Source organism: Sminthopsis crassicaudata, chromosome 3, assembly GCF_048593235.1.
Source record: "Sminthopsis crassicaudata isolate SCR6 chromosome 3, ASM4859323v1, whole genome shotgun sequence".
Lineage (NCBI taxonomy): Eukaryota > Metazoa > Chordata > Mammalia > Dasyuromorphia > Dasyuridae > Sminthopsis > Sminthopsis crassicaudata.
Genome location: NC_133619.1, coordinates 579,201,985 through 579,215,455, shown reverse-complemented (window position 1 = coordinate 579,215,455; position 13,471 = coordinate 579,201,985). Strand labels below are relative to the sequence as shown.

The window sequence follows — 13,471 nt, the reverse complement described above, 5'->3', positions numbered from 1 at the left end:
CTAAAGCTATTGCCAACAGGAGTCAAATACAAAATGTTGTGCTTGGCATTCAAAGCCCTTTATAATACAACCCTTTCCCAGTTTTTTGACATTTTACTTTTTGATTCAGTCACACTAGCCTCCTGTGCTGGCTGTGCCACAAATAAGAGAAATCTTTTCACTCTGGACATTCTCTCTGGCTAATTCCCAGTCTAGGAGCTTCCTTTCCAGTGATTTATTCATCTCTTTGGCTTGCTTTTAAGTCCTAACTAAAATCCCACCTCCTATAAGAAGTCTTCTGCAATCTCTCTTAATTCTACCAGTAGGTTTCCTCTGTTAATCAGTTCCTATTTAAGCTGCATATAGCTTGCTTTATATATATATATATATATATATATATATATATATATATATATTTGCTTGTTGTCTTCTCTATTAGATTGCAAGCTCATTGAAGGCAGAGATTTTCCTTTGACTCTTTCTGTAACTCTTGCACTTAGCATAGTGCCTGGACATTGTAGGTACTTAATATTGCCTGATTTGATTGTTTGCCAGATACTAGAAAGCCAATGTCTTCACTGGAACTATCACCATCATTGTTATTGTCGTCATCCCCACCATCAAAATTCACAACAAATATAATTTTCAAAGTACTTTCAATGGAACTTGGGAATGTGAAGGGGAGCAGGGAATATTATTCTTATTTTACAGATATGGAAATTGAGACTTAGAAAGAAGTGATTTGTTGCATTCCCAAGGTTATTCTATCTAACAAGTGTCTTCTTTTGGATACAGTTCTGGATTCTCTGGTTCCCACTGATCACTTTCTGGACATTCAATCTGCTTCATTTCTACCATATTCAGTACCTCAGCAATGCTAGCTACCTCCTTTTTTAAGAGCTTGCTGTGAACTGGGGCTGTGAGCATCTGCTCCTGCTGTTGTGAAGAATAGTGAAATAATCAGGGCAAGGGGAAGAAGGAGTTATAGGAAGACAGAGGAAGAAAAGAATCACTGGAGGAGGAACTGAGGCTTGTAGGAGGGAAAGGACTTGCTCAAGATCATAGTGAAATCAGTGGCAGAACTAAGAAATTAATATATCTGCTCTGGAAGCTAGAGGCTCCACCTCATGGACTTTCTCAAATTACAGGGACAACAGGAGATAGAGGAACAGAGATAAGGAAGCAGACTTGCCATCTGATCGGCTTTCAATGATGTTTTAAAATCATTACAACAACAACACAAAATAGGAGACTACAGGAGCTCTTTAAAAGACGATTCCCTGACAGAACTCAAATTGGTTCCACCTGCTTTCTGCTGCTAGGAATAAATACTGGGCCACTGCACTGCCTTAAGTCCATCTGGCTCCTCTGAGTACCATTCTGAAAAAAAGACTATCCTGCGTTAAAAATGAGGGGCTTTTAGATTTCCTTTTAACAAATATTTACTGGACCCTGGGCTAAGCTATTCTGTGGGAGAGATATAGTGATGAATTCTATCTACAGAAAATAAGTTCTAATGAAGGGTTAGTAATTTACAGAGTCTCAAGGTCAAGAAGCACTTCTGACGGTTTCTAATCTACTTTGAATCTGGGCAGGTTGTGATTTAGGAGGAAAAGAACACCAAATTTATAGTTGGAGAATCTGGAACTGAAGTCCAGGTCTGCTGTTTACATATGTAAGATCACTATGGTTTAGTTGTCTTTCTCTCTTGCTCTTTTTTAAATGAAGGGGCTGAATGAGGTTATCTTGAAATTAACCCCCAGATACAAAATCTGATGATCCCTTTCAGAACATCTCCAACAAATGCTCACCTAGCCTCTAGATATGAGGGATTGCATGGCATTCTCTGACATTGAACTGAAATGAACCTTTCACTGTTCTTAGTTCTGTCCTCTGAGATCAAGCAGAAACAATAAGGTAATTCAGATGACAGAAATGGTAAAATAGGAGGTAATAAGTAAAATACTTGTTTTGTAAAATACTAACTGGGGATAGAGAAAATACAATGGGAGATCAGAAGGAGGAGATATCAGATCCACTTGGGTGATCTGAAAAAGTTAGGTAGCATATGAAGGCCCAGTAGGGGTGAACTGGTGGACAGGAAGAAGCAGTAGATAAAAAAGGCAGCTTCTGAGCCTACCTAAAAGGTCCTTTAAGATCTGAACCTGAAATGGATGTCAGATAGGACCAATGCCGATCCTCTAAGAAGATGGTCCTAAACTTCATATTTATCACTATTAATGTTTCTCTTTCCTAAGTTCCTGTGAAGCTCTAAGTATCTGGTGATTTGAAAACCTTGTTGGAGGTGGTCCTTGAAGACCATGTATATCTAGAAAAGCTGGGTCTCATAATGAGAATGAGCCCAAGGTGAGTAGGCACTAAGCTTCAGGCCTAGCCCTTTGTAGCTGCTTAATTCTTCTGAAGGATTTGAGCAATCATAGTGCCTTATATTCCTATATTGGGAATCCTATATATTGAATATAATTCAACGCCCTGGAACTTTATATTCAGTAACTGTCCTTACAATGAAGGAAGAATTGAGGCACAAGAGATTTTTGCTTCAAGAAAAACTGAGAGGAAAGGGGAACAGTGTATGGAAATGAAAAGAATGCCAAGTTTTTTGTCTCAGGATTTGGGTTTAAATATATTCTTTCATTTGTTACCTTGGAAAAGCAATTTTAATTCTCACGGCCTCAGTTTCCTGATCTGCAAAATGAGGGAGCTGAAACAGAGGATTTCAAAGTTCCCCTTCCAGCTCTAAATCTATATTAAAAGATCTTATTAGATCTGATCCCTGTCTTACAAATGTGCAGTTTGTTTAGAAAATGTGCCAAGTATAGGGAACTAATTATTTATTTTATTTTTTCTGAGGCTGGGGTTAAGTGACTCGCCCAGGGTCACACAGCTAGGAAGTGTTAAGTGTCTGAGACCAGATTTGAACTCAGGTCCTCCTGAATTCAGGGCTGGTGCTCTATCCACTGCGCCACCTAGCTGCCACGGGAACTAATTGAACAATAGTGATGACATAGCATCATAAGTTCAGAGACAGAAGGCACCTATGAGATGATCTAGTTCCATGGTCTTTTGGTGTCAGATACTTCTTTGGTGAAATCTAAGGATTTCCACTTCAGAATTTTTGCTGCCTACATTTGTAACTTAAGGAAATGCTAAATTTTAATTAGAGATTAGTGAAAGCAAGTTTTTTTTCCCCCCTTCAGGCAAATTCATGGATCATCTACAATCCATCCACAGAGCCTCTGTGGTCCATGGAACCCATGATCACCTTACAGGGGACAAGAGGAAACTGAGGCCTGTCTACAGAGGGAAACTGACTTATCTAAGATAATGCAGTGGGAGGTAGCAGAGATATAATGCAAATTAAAGTCCTGTGACTTCAAAATCAGCACTCCTTCTATTCTAATAAGGTGGTTCATAACACTAAGTGGCATGTGAGCAAAGAAAGGAGGCCCAAGGGAAAACAGGGACTGAGTCACTGCTGGAAGAGCTGGAACTTATCTAATGATTTTGAAAAATAATTGGAAATCATATAAAAAAATTTAATTCATATCCATGACCTATTAACTTCAACTCTTATTTATATCACCTAAGGAGATCACTAACAATAGGGAAAGATTAACCTATAAGGAAAATTAGATAATAGTACCAATTGTAATGGCAAAAAATGGGAAACAAATTGTGTCCTCAACTACTGGAGAACAGCTGAAGAAATTGTAGTACACAATGGCATATAATGGAGTGATGACATATGAATAATGCAAAGTAACACTCAAAGTTGAGTACAAAATGCTACAATATATGAATAAAATGGAACAACTGAGATACTAAGCAATTAAGAAAATGAAAACAAAATTTATAACACACAGGACAACACAATAAAGTTTAAACTTAAACTCATAAAGCTTGAACCCAATTTTTTTCTATTAACAAACAAAAAATTACCAAAGCAAAAGATTGTGTCATTAGCTTTTTATGCCTCTTTATCTGCTCATTTAAAGAAACTTGTAGGAAGAGTTGGAGGAAGGCTGGCAGCCTGGAGGCAATGAGGCTTGAATTCTACACAGGCCTACTTCATGGTTTCATCACCACAACAGATTCATTTCAGACTTTTTGGCTGTACTAAAATCTTTCCCCTGTCTGGAATACCCTCTTCTACTGCTCTCCAGATCTCAAAAATTTTACTTAGCTTCTGGAGTACCACTTCTTCCAGAAAGCCCATTCTAACTACTCTGGTCTCTGAGGATTTACAATCTATATTACATTATGATTTGATATTTCATTTAATTTCATTTAATTCAGAACCAGAGGTAGCTAGATAGTATATCCAATAAGGTGTTAGGACTGTAATCAGGAAGATCTGAGTTCAAATTCTGCCTCAGATTCTTATTGATTCTGTGACCCAACACAAGTAACTGAATCTGTTTGCTTCAGTTTTTTTCAACTGCAAAATGAAATATTATAATGGGATCTATTTGCCAGGATTGTTGGGAGGATTAAATAAGATAATATTTGCAAAGTGGTCAGCACAGTGCCTAGTATGTAATAGGAGCTTAATAAAGTCCTGTTTTCTTCTCCTTTATTAGAATAAGTATATATGAAAAAGATTTGAGGGAGCTGATGAATTGCAAGTGAAAAAAAAGTCAGCACTGAGACCTATGGACCAAAAAGCTAATGTAATCTCAGGCTGCATTAGTAGAGGCACAATATCCTGAGTGAGGAAGGTGGCAGACAAGACTATTATTTTTAACTTCCCAACAACTAGAATGATCCCAAAGTGGAATAACGTGACTTGAGATGCAGTGGGTTTCCCCTCCTTGCAGGTTTTCAAGGAGAGACTAAATGACCACTTTTGGCTTCAATATAGTGAAAAGCCTTCTGTGTATGGATTTAGACTAGTTGGCTTCTGAGGTCCCTTCCACTTTTCAAATTCTGGGATTCTCTATTGAAAGATCGAGGTTGTCACGTGGCAGAGGAAAGGGATACTCATTTTAGTCCTAGAGTACAGAACTAGTACAGGGTCAGGGAAATTGTAAAGTTATAGGGAAATATACAGGAGACTCTAGACAAAGCTCACTGCTTTATATAAAATAGAAAAACTTGGACTTGCAAACTAAATTAACTGTGGATTAATGACTAATTGAGAATCTGGATTCTCTTTGACAATAAGCACTAATGACAAAATGATAGGTTCATAGAATCTCTGAGATGGATGGAGAGCTGTGAGGTCATTTTGTCAAATCCTTCAACAGAAGAGAATACTGAGATAAAGAAAACAGAAAAGATTTTCTTGAGATGATACAGTAAGTCAGCTACAGAGTCTGAACTGAAGTTCAGGATTGGCTCCAGTACAAGTGTCTTTCTGTCCTTTCACTCTGCTGGTAAAAGTCAGAAAATGAGAAGTTTTAGCAGACGCATGGCACAGAGGAAGGATGCATTTCTTCAGCATCTGTTGGAACAGCCAGCCAGCTAGTCAAGTGGAACGTGAGAAAGAAAACAGAGTTTGGGGTCAAGGGTGACATAGAAGATTCTGGGTCCTGACAGCAAACTGTTTGCTAAAGAGAAGAGTGTCAGAAATGAGAAGGAACTTCTCACCCAGATAAAAAGGGTAGGGAATTTGAGAACTTTATACTTACTCAATTGGGACAGATTAAAGAAGTGGGACCCTAGTGGTAGGTAGGTGAGAAGGGGGCCAAATGGGAAGTTCAGGGGATCCTAGGTTTGGATTTCATGAAGCCCAAATGATGGGGCTGTGGTGGGGAGGAGGGTGTTAAGAACTAAGACAGAGCAGATGGAGGACAATGAGAAGGCAATGTTATGTAACATGAAGAACACAATATTTGTGATGGGAGGAAGTGGGGGGCTGGGGAAGTAGACACTCAATTTCTCTATTAGCATAAAAAAGCTTCAGGTATGTTGAAAACTATTGGCTCATTCTTCCTTAGTTCTTTGATGGATGTTATTAGTTTGCTCCACTTGTCTATGTTCTTCTGTAAATTTTTCACAGAGGATCTGTCCAACATATTGAGGAGCTTCTGGGTTTGGAAAAATGAGAACTGGGATCTGAATCCTGGCTTTCCCACTTATTACCTATGTGACTTTGGGCAAGACACTTAAATTTCTTTGGGACTCAAACTCCCCACCAAAAATATAATTTGCCTGTCCCCTGCTCTTGCTTTAGGAGGCATAATCTTCCTAAAGATTTTTGAAGGGACAAGAAAACAGTTAGGTTAGCAGTTTGAGAATCCTATCCAGTTTTCTTCTTATTGGTTTTCTCTGCAGTTTCAACCTTAAATTCTTTTTGAATGGTCTGGTTTAACTGAACTTTTCAATATGTTTCCTATAAATTAAATTCCTGCCTCTCCATTGTTCTATGACATTGGTTTTATAAGATGACACTGGCTGTACTCTTCCATCAGCTTCTCTGTGAAGTTTTATGGAGTTTGTTTTCTAAAACAGTATCATTATTCTTGGTTGCTCATATCTCTCTACCTGGCAAGTATATGTGTTAGCTGAAGTGGTTTCTAAGCTCTTCTGACCTTATTGTGGCAAATGACTTACATTGGCTAAACTTAGGCAACAGTGATGGACTCTATTTGCCACTATCAAAACAGAAGAAGAAAAGGTATACACAAGAGAGTTGTTGTTTATTTTGTGCGCTGTTCTTGAGTCTATTATAGGAAGACAGAAATGAATGATACAAAATCTTATACCTTACAGAGTTCATAGACTGCTTTGAGGGGGGTGGGATAACAGAGGGAGTGAATGTGGAGAACAAAACACGGCCCCAAATGTGGCAATACGTGTCAGAATGTACTAATGCCACAGAGAAATAGACAAGAGACAGTGTCGGTTCAGGGGTGGAAAGGATCCCTTTTTTTTGGCTGGGGGGAAGGAGGAGGAAGTAGGTGATGAGGTAGGGATCCTGGAGGATGAAGGAGGCAATATCTGAAATGGGCCCTAAAAGGAGGTGAAAAAAAAATTTTTTTTAACAACAGTTAATAAACCCTATTTCCTATTACCTGCAGGAGCAAAAATAAAACCTGTAGTTTGGCATTTAAAGTCCTTCATAACCTGGCTCCTTCCTATCAGGATTACTATCTTCCATATATTCTGAGATCCAGTGACACTGGCCTCTTGGCTATTCCTTGTTTTATAAAATGAAGGACTCTAAAGTTCCTTGTCTCTAAATCCTGATTCCATTTTTTCTTGTATCATTCTCAATAGCACAGGGTCCTGAAGACAACATTTCAATTACATTCAGATACTTATTAAAAACCTATTGTTTGCAGAACACTTTTTGATGCTGTAAGAGTTGCAGAATTTAGGTGAGGCCTTTGGGAGGTGGATAAAATATAAAATAATTGCAATATATAATAGTACCTAAGTGCAATTGTGTGAAATAAACAAAGTACTGTGGGAGGTCTTGGGACCATTACCTACCACAGTGAAGAAGGAAGGCTTCTTGGAGTAGATTTTGAACTGGGCTTTAATGGTGAGTAGGAGGAATTCACTGAGGAAAGAGAAGGAAGAACATTTTTTCCTAAGCACAAGGAGGAGCAAGAGGAAAGAAGAGTAGTCAGTTTGGCTGGAATATGTGAATGAGATGATGTAGGAAAGATAAGGTGATGCCAGATCATAGAAGACTCTGATTGTGAGATGTTTGAACTTACCTCAGTGGGGAATAGGAAATGGTCAGTTTTGAGCACAGCTGTGATGTGGCCAGATTTATGCATGACAGCAAATTCTGTGATTCTCAGCTCTCTAAGAGCTTTAGAATTGCAAAAGGACCTCAGTGATCATTTAGTCCACCTTCCCCATTTTACAGAGGACGAAACTGAGGTTCAGGGAATTTAAATATCTTGCCCAAGGTTACACATGTACTAAGCAGCAAAGCCAGGATGTGAATCCAGATTTTCTGGCTCATTTTTCCAGAGCATGTTCCTCTTCCTAATTTGTCAGGGATTTGTACAAGGATTATGAAACTGGATCTCTGAGAAGGAACCCTGTAATTCTAAGACTCTTGGAATGGAGGGTGATGAAAGATTAGTTTCTAGACTAAATAACTTCTGACATCCTTTTCAAGTCTCAGATTATATGATTCTAAGACTCCCAAAGTGGTTTCAAAAGTCTAAGATCAATCTCTTCTGCTCCCACCCATTGCTGGTAATATCACTTTGGAAATATCACTGGCAGCCTCATCCTAAGAGATGAGGGAATAGGAAAAGGGCCTCTCTCTTAAGCACGAAGAAAGGCCTGCAGGGTCAAGAAGGGCAGGGGTCAGGGTAGAGAGGTTGGTTGCTGATGGCCCTGCCTATTCTGACTGATGGCCACTTGTCTGAGGTAGAAGGGGTGGGAGGGAGAGAGCTGGATAGTTAATGGCTTTGGCCTGGGGCTGGGGGAAGCCTAAGAGGGAGGGAGTAAGGGAGGGGTGGTGGTGGTGTGTGTAAATGGACACTCTGGAAGAAAGCAGGTGGGGGGAAGTGGAAAGGCCGGGGGGCTAGTGGGCTGGGGGGCATCTGTTCCATGTCAGCAGACAGGAAGCATACCCCTGGCTTGGGTCAATGGGGATGGCCTCGGCAGGGAAGCCGCTTTACAAAAGATACCGTGGCTGAACTGCTTTAAAGGTGTTCGATCTCAGCCCAGGGGAGCGGGTTCTCTTTCAGAACCAACTTCCAGGCAGATACAGGAGGAGATACTGTGAAGGGGGCAGGGCAGGAATAGAGGGGATAGAAGAAATTCTGTGAAAGGGGATGAAACATGAGGCCCTGGGGAAGAGGGGTGCATCAATTAGCAGAAAGGAGCTATGGTGTCCCTCACCCACAAAAGCTCTTCCTGAAAACTTTCTACAAAACAAAAAGACAAGAACAATACCACTCTGCAACACTTTTCTAGCACCTGCCTTTGGGAGGGGCTCAATCAGCTTTTATGGATATGATGGCTGGCCCAAACAGTCTTGGGTCAAAGTATTCTCTGTGCTAACATACATGCTCTATCTGGAGTGGCCTGAGGGATGGGACCTGGCCCATGGCTTGAGAGGCTGCCATTTCCTATCATCAAATTAGGTCTCTCAAAGGGAAAAACCATTTGTTTTGTTGAAGATATTGTATCTGGGATTACTGTTACACATTAAGTTCTGTATCTAGTTCTATTCCCAAAAGTCTTTGGGGGACAGAAGAACTGGTTTCCTTTTATACAACAGAGGACTAGTTGAATTAAGTCAGCTTGTCTTCTAATTTGGTTGACGGGGGAAATCACAAACAGGACAAGTGAATATTTACTGGGAACTAGCCAAGGCAAGGCTTTCTTTGAAGCTTAATAGATGACTATTTATTAAGCAGAAGCCATATTCAGGTGTTCCTAGCTCTTGCACAACTTGCTCCTTCCCTTTTCCCCTTTCTCACTGAAGGGCATCTTAGGATCAAAGAAATTCCAGAGTTGGGCTCTCCAGTTCACTTTACACCTGAAAAACAATTCCCCTTCTTACAAGGGGCCACCCAGCTGTTAATAGCTCCCATAGAGGGAAATCCACTCCTTGTAATTCATTGTTTCTTAGATTGAAAGATAGTCCATTACATTCACACACCAATATTTGTTTGGCTACTTCCCAATTAATGGACATCTAGTTTGTTTCTAGTCATTTGTTACCACAAAAGTGATGCTACAAGTATTTTGGGATACACCAGGCCTTCTCGGTCTTTGGCCTGTTTCTAGGGGGGGAATGGTACTGAGAAGTCAAAGGGCATGAACAATTTTGTCACTTTTGTTGGACAGCTCACCCTCTGATCTTCTTCAGATAAACTGCTAGGTAGCCAAGTATATCCCCTTTCTCATCTTATACTGAAAAAAAAAAAAAAAAAAAAAAAAAAAAAAAATCCAAATCTTTTAGAATGTGATTCCATTTGTTTTCCTTGAAAAACTAAGGAAGCGGCACAGTGGTAGATAGTTTTAGACATGGAGCCAGAAGATACTGTTCCAGTTCCAAATTCACTCGAATAGTTGTGTGATCAGAGGCAAAGCAGTCAATTCTTCCGAGCCCTAGCACCTTCATCTATAAAATGTAAAACCTTCAGTTTACTTTCCTTCTAAAGGTGCTGTGAGAATCAAGTAATGGATGGGGAAGTGCTTTGTAACAGAAAAGCTCTAGAGGCATGTGGCCCTTTCTAATTGTGTGCCTTAGGACCCTCACTTCCCCTCAGTGACTCTCAGTTTTCTCATGTGTAAAATGAGGAGATCTACTTCACAGGGTGGTTATGCAGAAAATACTCTGTGGACCTTTTGATGGTCTAGAGATATTGTTATTAATATTGTTCTTCCTGTCATCAGTGTAGACCTGGGCACAAGAAATGGTGTAAGATATAAACATCAAGGCTGATGAAGAAAGGTGGGCTAGTAACATAAGTGTAGAGAGGGATGGATAACAAATGGAAAAGCTGTAGTGGAAGCCATGAAATATTGAAAAGTAGATGTCCAGCACATGCTGCTGGATTAGCTGTGGAGGATTAATAGAAAGACACAGAAGAGAATCCTGGACAGGCTACGGGTTATGCTAGGAAAGAGAGTACCTATGTTCTGGACATCCATCTCTGTTGAAATATTGCTGGGCCCTGGCTAGGGACATAGATTCAGAGCTTACCAATACTTTTGAGAGGAAATGAGATTCCTAGAGAGTGTTTGAAGACCAGAGTTAATGTTACCAAGACAATAACTTGCAAGGTGGTTATTTCTTGGGGGTAAAAATAAAAGAATTCCAAACCATGTCCTAAACCACGTCCTATTGACCCCTGTTCTGAGAAAGTAGAATGGAAAAAACACTGGAAATCAAGGTATCTGGCTTGATCCAAGCCTCATCACTTACTAACTGTGTAACTTGGGGCAAAGCACTTTGCTTCTCTGAAACTTGATCTTTTTCTCTTTCAAATGAGCATGGCAAGATCTGTTCTGCTTCTTGTACTGGTTCTCATACAGATCAAATGAGATCCTGGATGTAAAAGGATGTTTTGTATACAGAGTATTCTATGAATGACAACACAGGAAACCAGGTTGATGTCTTGTTCATCATGTTGATAAAATTTCATCACTTCTTGCTCCTCACTGACCTGTGTCCTCTAAGACCTGTGTCTGCTAGATGTTTGCCCTCTGCCTGTTTTAGTAAAGTGAATTAAAGCGATGAGGGAGGTATAAAAGTAAATTAGAGCTAAAGAAAAAAATCAGATTCTGGGCAAACAAAACCTCTCATTCACTGAAGGCCTCATCACAGTAAAACATCATAAGCCAAGTACATGGCAGTTAAATATTTTATGAACATAGATACACTTCTTTCAATTCTTTGATATTTTTGGCCTTAATCCTTGGGGAAGTCTGGGGAGGAGCTAGGGTCCTTATAAATAAAGACAGAGGACTGGCTGGTTCTCCCTTCCTCCATGCTACCATCTTACGCCTTCTTACCTCCGTCTACCAGTTCCTTTACAGTGCGGTAATCATCAGCCAGGGCGGCATAATGCAAAGCTGTACAACCCTTGAAGCTGGCCCGGTTGTTCAGTCGATTGTTGAAGTCATCCTCTCGGGTCACCAGGACTGGAGAAGAAAGGGTGGGACAGGAACAATAATCCAGTTAGGATGCTTAAGAGAAGTATTAATTTGAGATTATGTGATTTATAATTGGATGGCTCTAATTATATTATTTCAAATTAGACATTATCAAGTTCAACCCCATTATTTACTACCTGAGAAAATTAAAATATAGGGAGATTGAATTTTTTCCCCCAAGGACATACAAGTATGAAGAATCTGGATTCAAAACCAAAATTTCAGTTTTGAATCTTCTGACTCAAGAGCCTATGCTATTAGGACTATACTACATTAGCTCCCCATACACCGCCAAAGACACGACAGCAGATCTGTCGTAGTTCACATTTATTTGTTTTCTTAATTTCATCTAAAACTGTTTTTGGAGTAATATAGGCTGAGCTAGATTTCATCACTTTTTGCAAGCTTGTTTCCCCCCTGTCCTTCAACTAGTTCTTGTGGTGACTATCATATTCCTTCATATTTTCTTCCACATTTCCTCCAGCCAAATAATCTGCAATAAGCTTGGCATTGCTGTTGATTGCTCCATCACTCTGACTAAAAAAGAAATCTAGTATATGTTAGTTAATGTGGCATTTGGCATTTGAGGCTTCTCAAAACCTCGTGTCCTGCTACTTTTCTAACCTTATTACATGTTATTCCCCCACCACGCACACTATGACCTTTTAACTATTATTTAGATATGACACCCTGTATTTCTATTTTTGTGCCTTTGCATTGCAATGTCAAAGACTGTTTTCATTGAACTTTACTTCCATTTCTCAAAATCCTTAATTTCTTTCAAGAATCAACAATTATAAAAACAAACAAACAAATAAAACAGGAATAAAACCAACCATCAGGGATTCTTATTGTAGGGTTACGATCATAGATTTCAAAAAAGTTTGTGAATTAAATTTTTTTTATAACTTTAACTGATTTCTTTTATAATCCTATATATTTTATTTCATGCTACTGCCATGTAAAATCCTATATAATCCATCCCTTAAGGTTCAAAAAGTCTCACCTCCTCTAAGAAAGTTTTTCTGATTATAACAGCTCACTGAACTTCATTAAGCAAACACAGAATCACAGAATCTGAGGGCTAGAAAGGTTTCAGAGATCTTGTAGTCCAATCTATACCTGAAGCAAGAATCGGCAGCTACACTACTAACAAGTAGTCATCACTCCGTTTCTGCTTGTAAACCTCCCATGACAGAATCACTTCAACCAGAGGTAGCCTCTTTTGACTATTACTAAATTTTTTCTTATTTAAACATCAAATTGGTCTCTCTTCCCCCCAATTCTACTAGATTGTCCATCTAGGACAAATGCAATTTAGCCTAATCTCATTTTCCAGGTGACAGTCTCTTGGCTGTCTGAAGACAGCCAGATGTTTTCTCCAAGTCCTGAGGTTATCTCTACTTTTTTCTATCAATCTTTAGATGGCAGAATTTCCAGTCCTCTGTCCACCCTGCTCTTTGTGTAAACTATGTCTGTTGCCCATATTCTATTCTACCATGTATTATATATTTTGGTCTTGTTTTCAATAGGGACATGTATTAATGATGAATTTTTGCTAGAAAAATGGAAGTTCCAGTAAATCATTTAAAAATCTCTTAAGAAAAGATGGTGTTATCATAGATGATTTCACTCTATCCTCTGATGTTAGAATTAGGATCAATTCAGGGAAATAGGGAGGCGAAGAGAGATAGATTTGGCCAATATAAAGGAAAAAAACTTTAAATGATAAGGACTTTAACAAAGAAAGGGCTTCACTGTGAGGTAAAGGGAATCTTATTACTAGAGATAACTGAACAAAAGGTGATTATTGGCTAGGTATATGGTAGAAGGAATTTTTGGTGACAAACATGTCTTGTTACATACATCCCTAAGGGCTGACAATGAA

At 39.2% G+C, this 13,471-nt stretch overlaps 1 protein-coding gene across 2 annotated transcripts in view; it reads right to left on the bottom strand.

The window, feature by feature from the left end:
* Positions 1–13,471, bottom strand: part of CLPB (ClpB family mitochondrial disaggregase) — a 174,593-nt gene that overhangs the window by 74,377 nt on the left and 86,745 nt on the right. For both annotated transcript variants that reach the window (XM_074304914.1, XM_074304913.1), the window contains exon 5: positions 11,443–11,571. In XM_074304914.1, the coding sequence (XP_074161015.1) occupies positions 11,443–11,571 (129 nt within the window). The remainder of the gene's footprint in view (positions 1–11,442; positions 11,572–13,471) is intronic.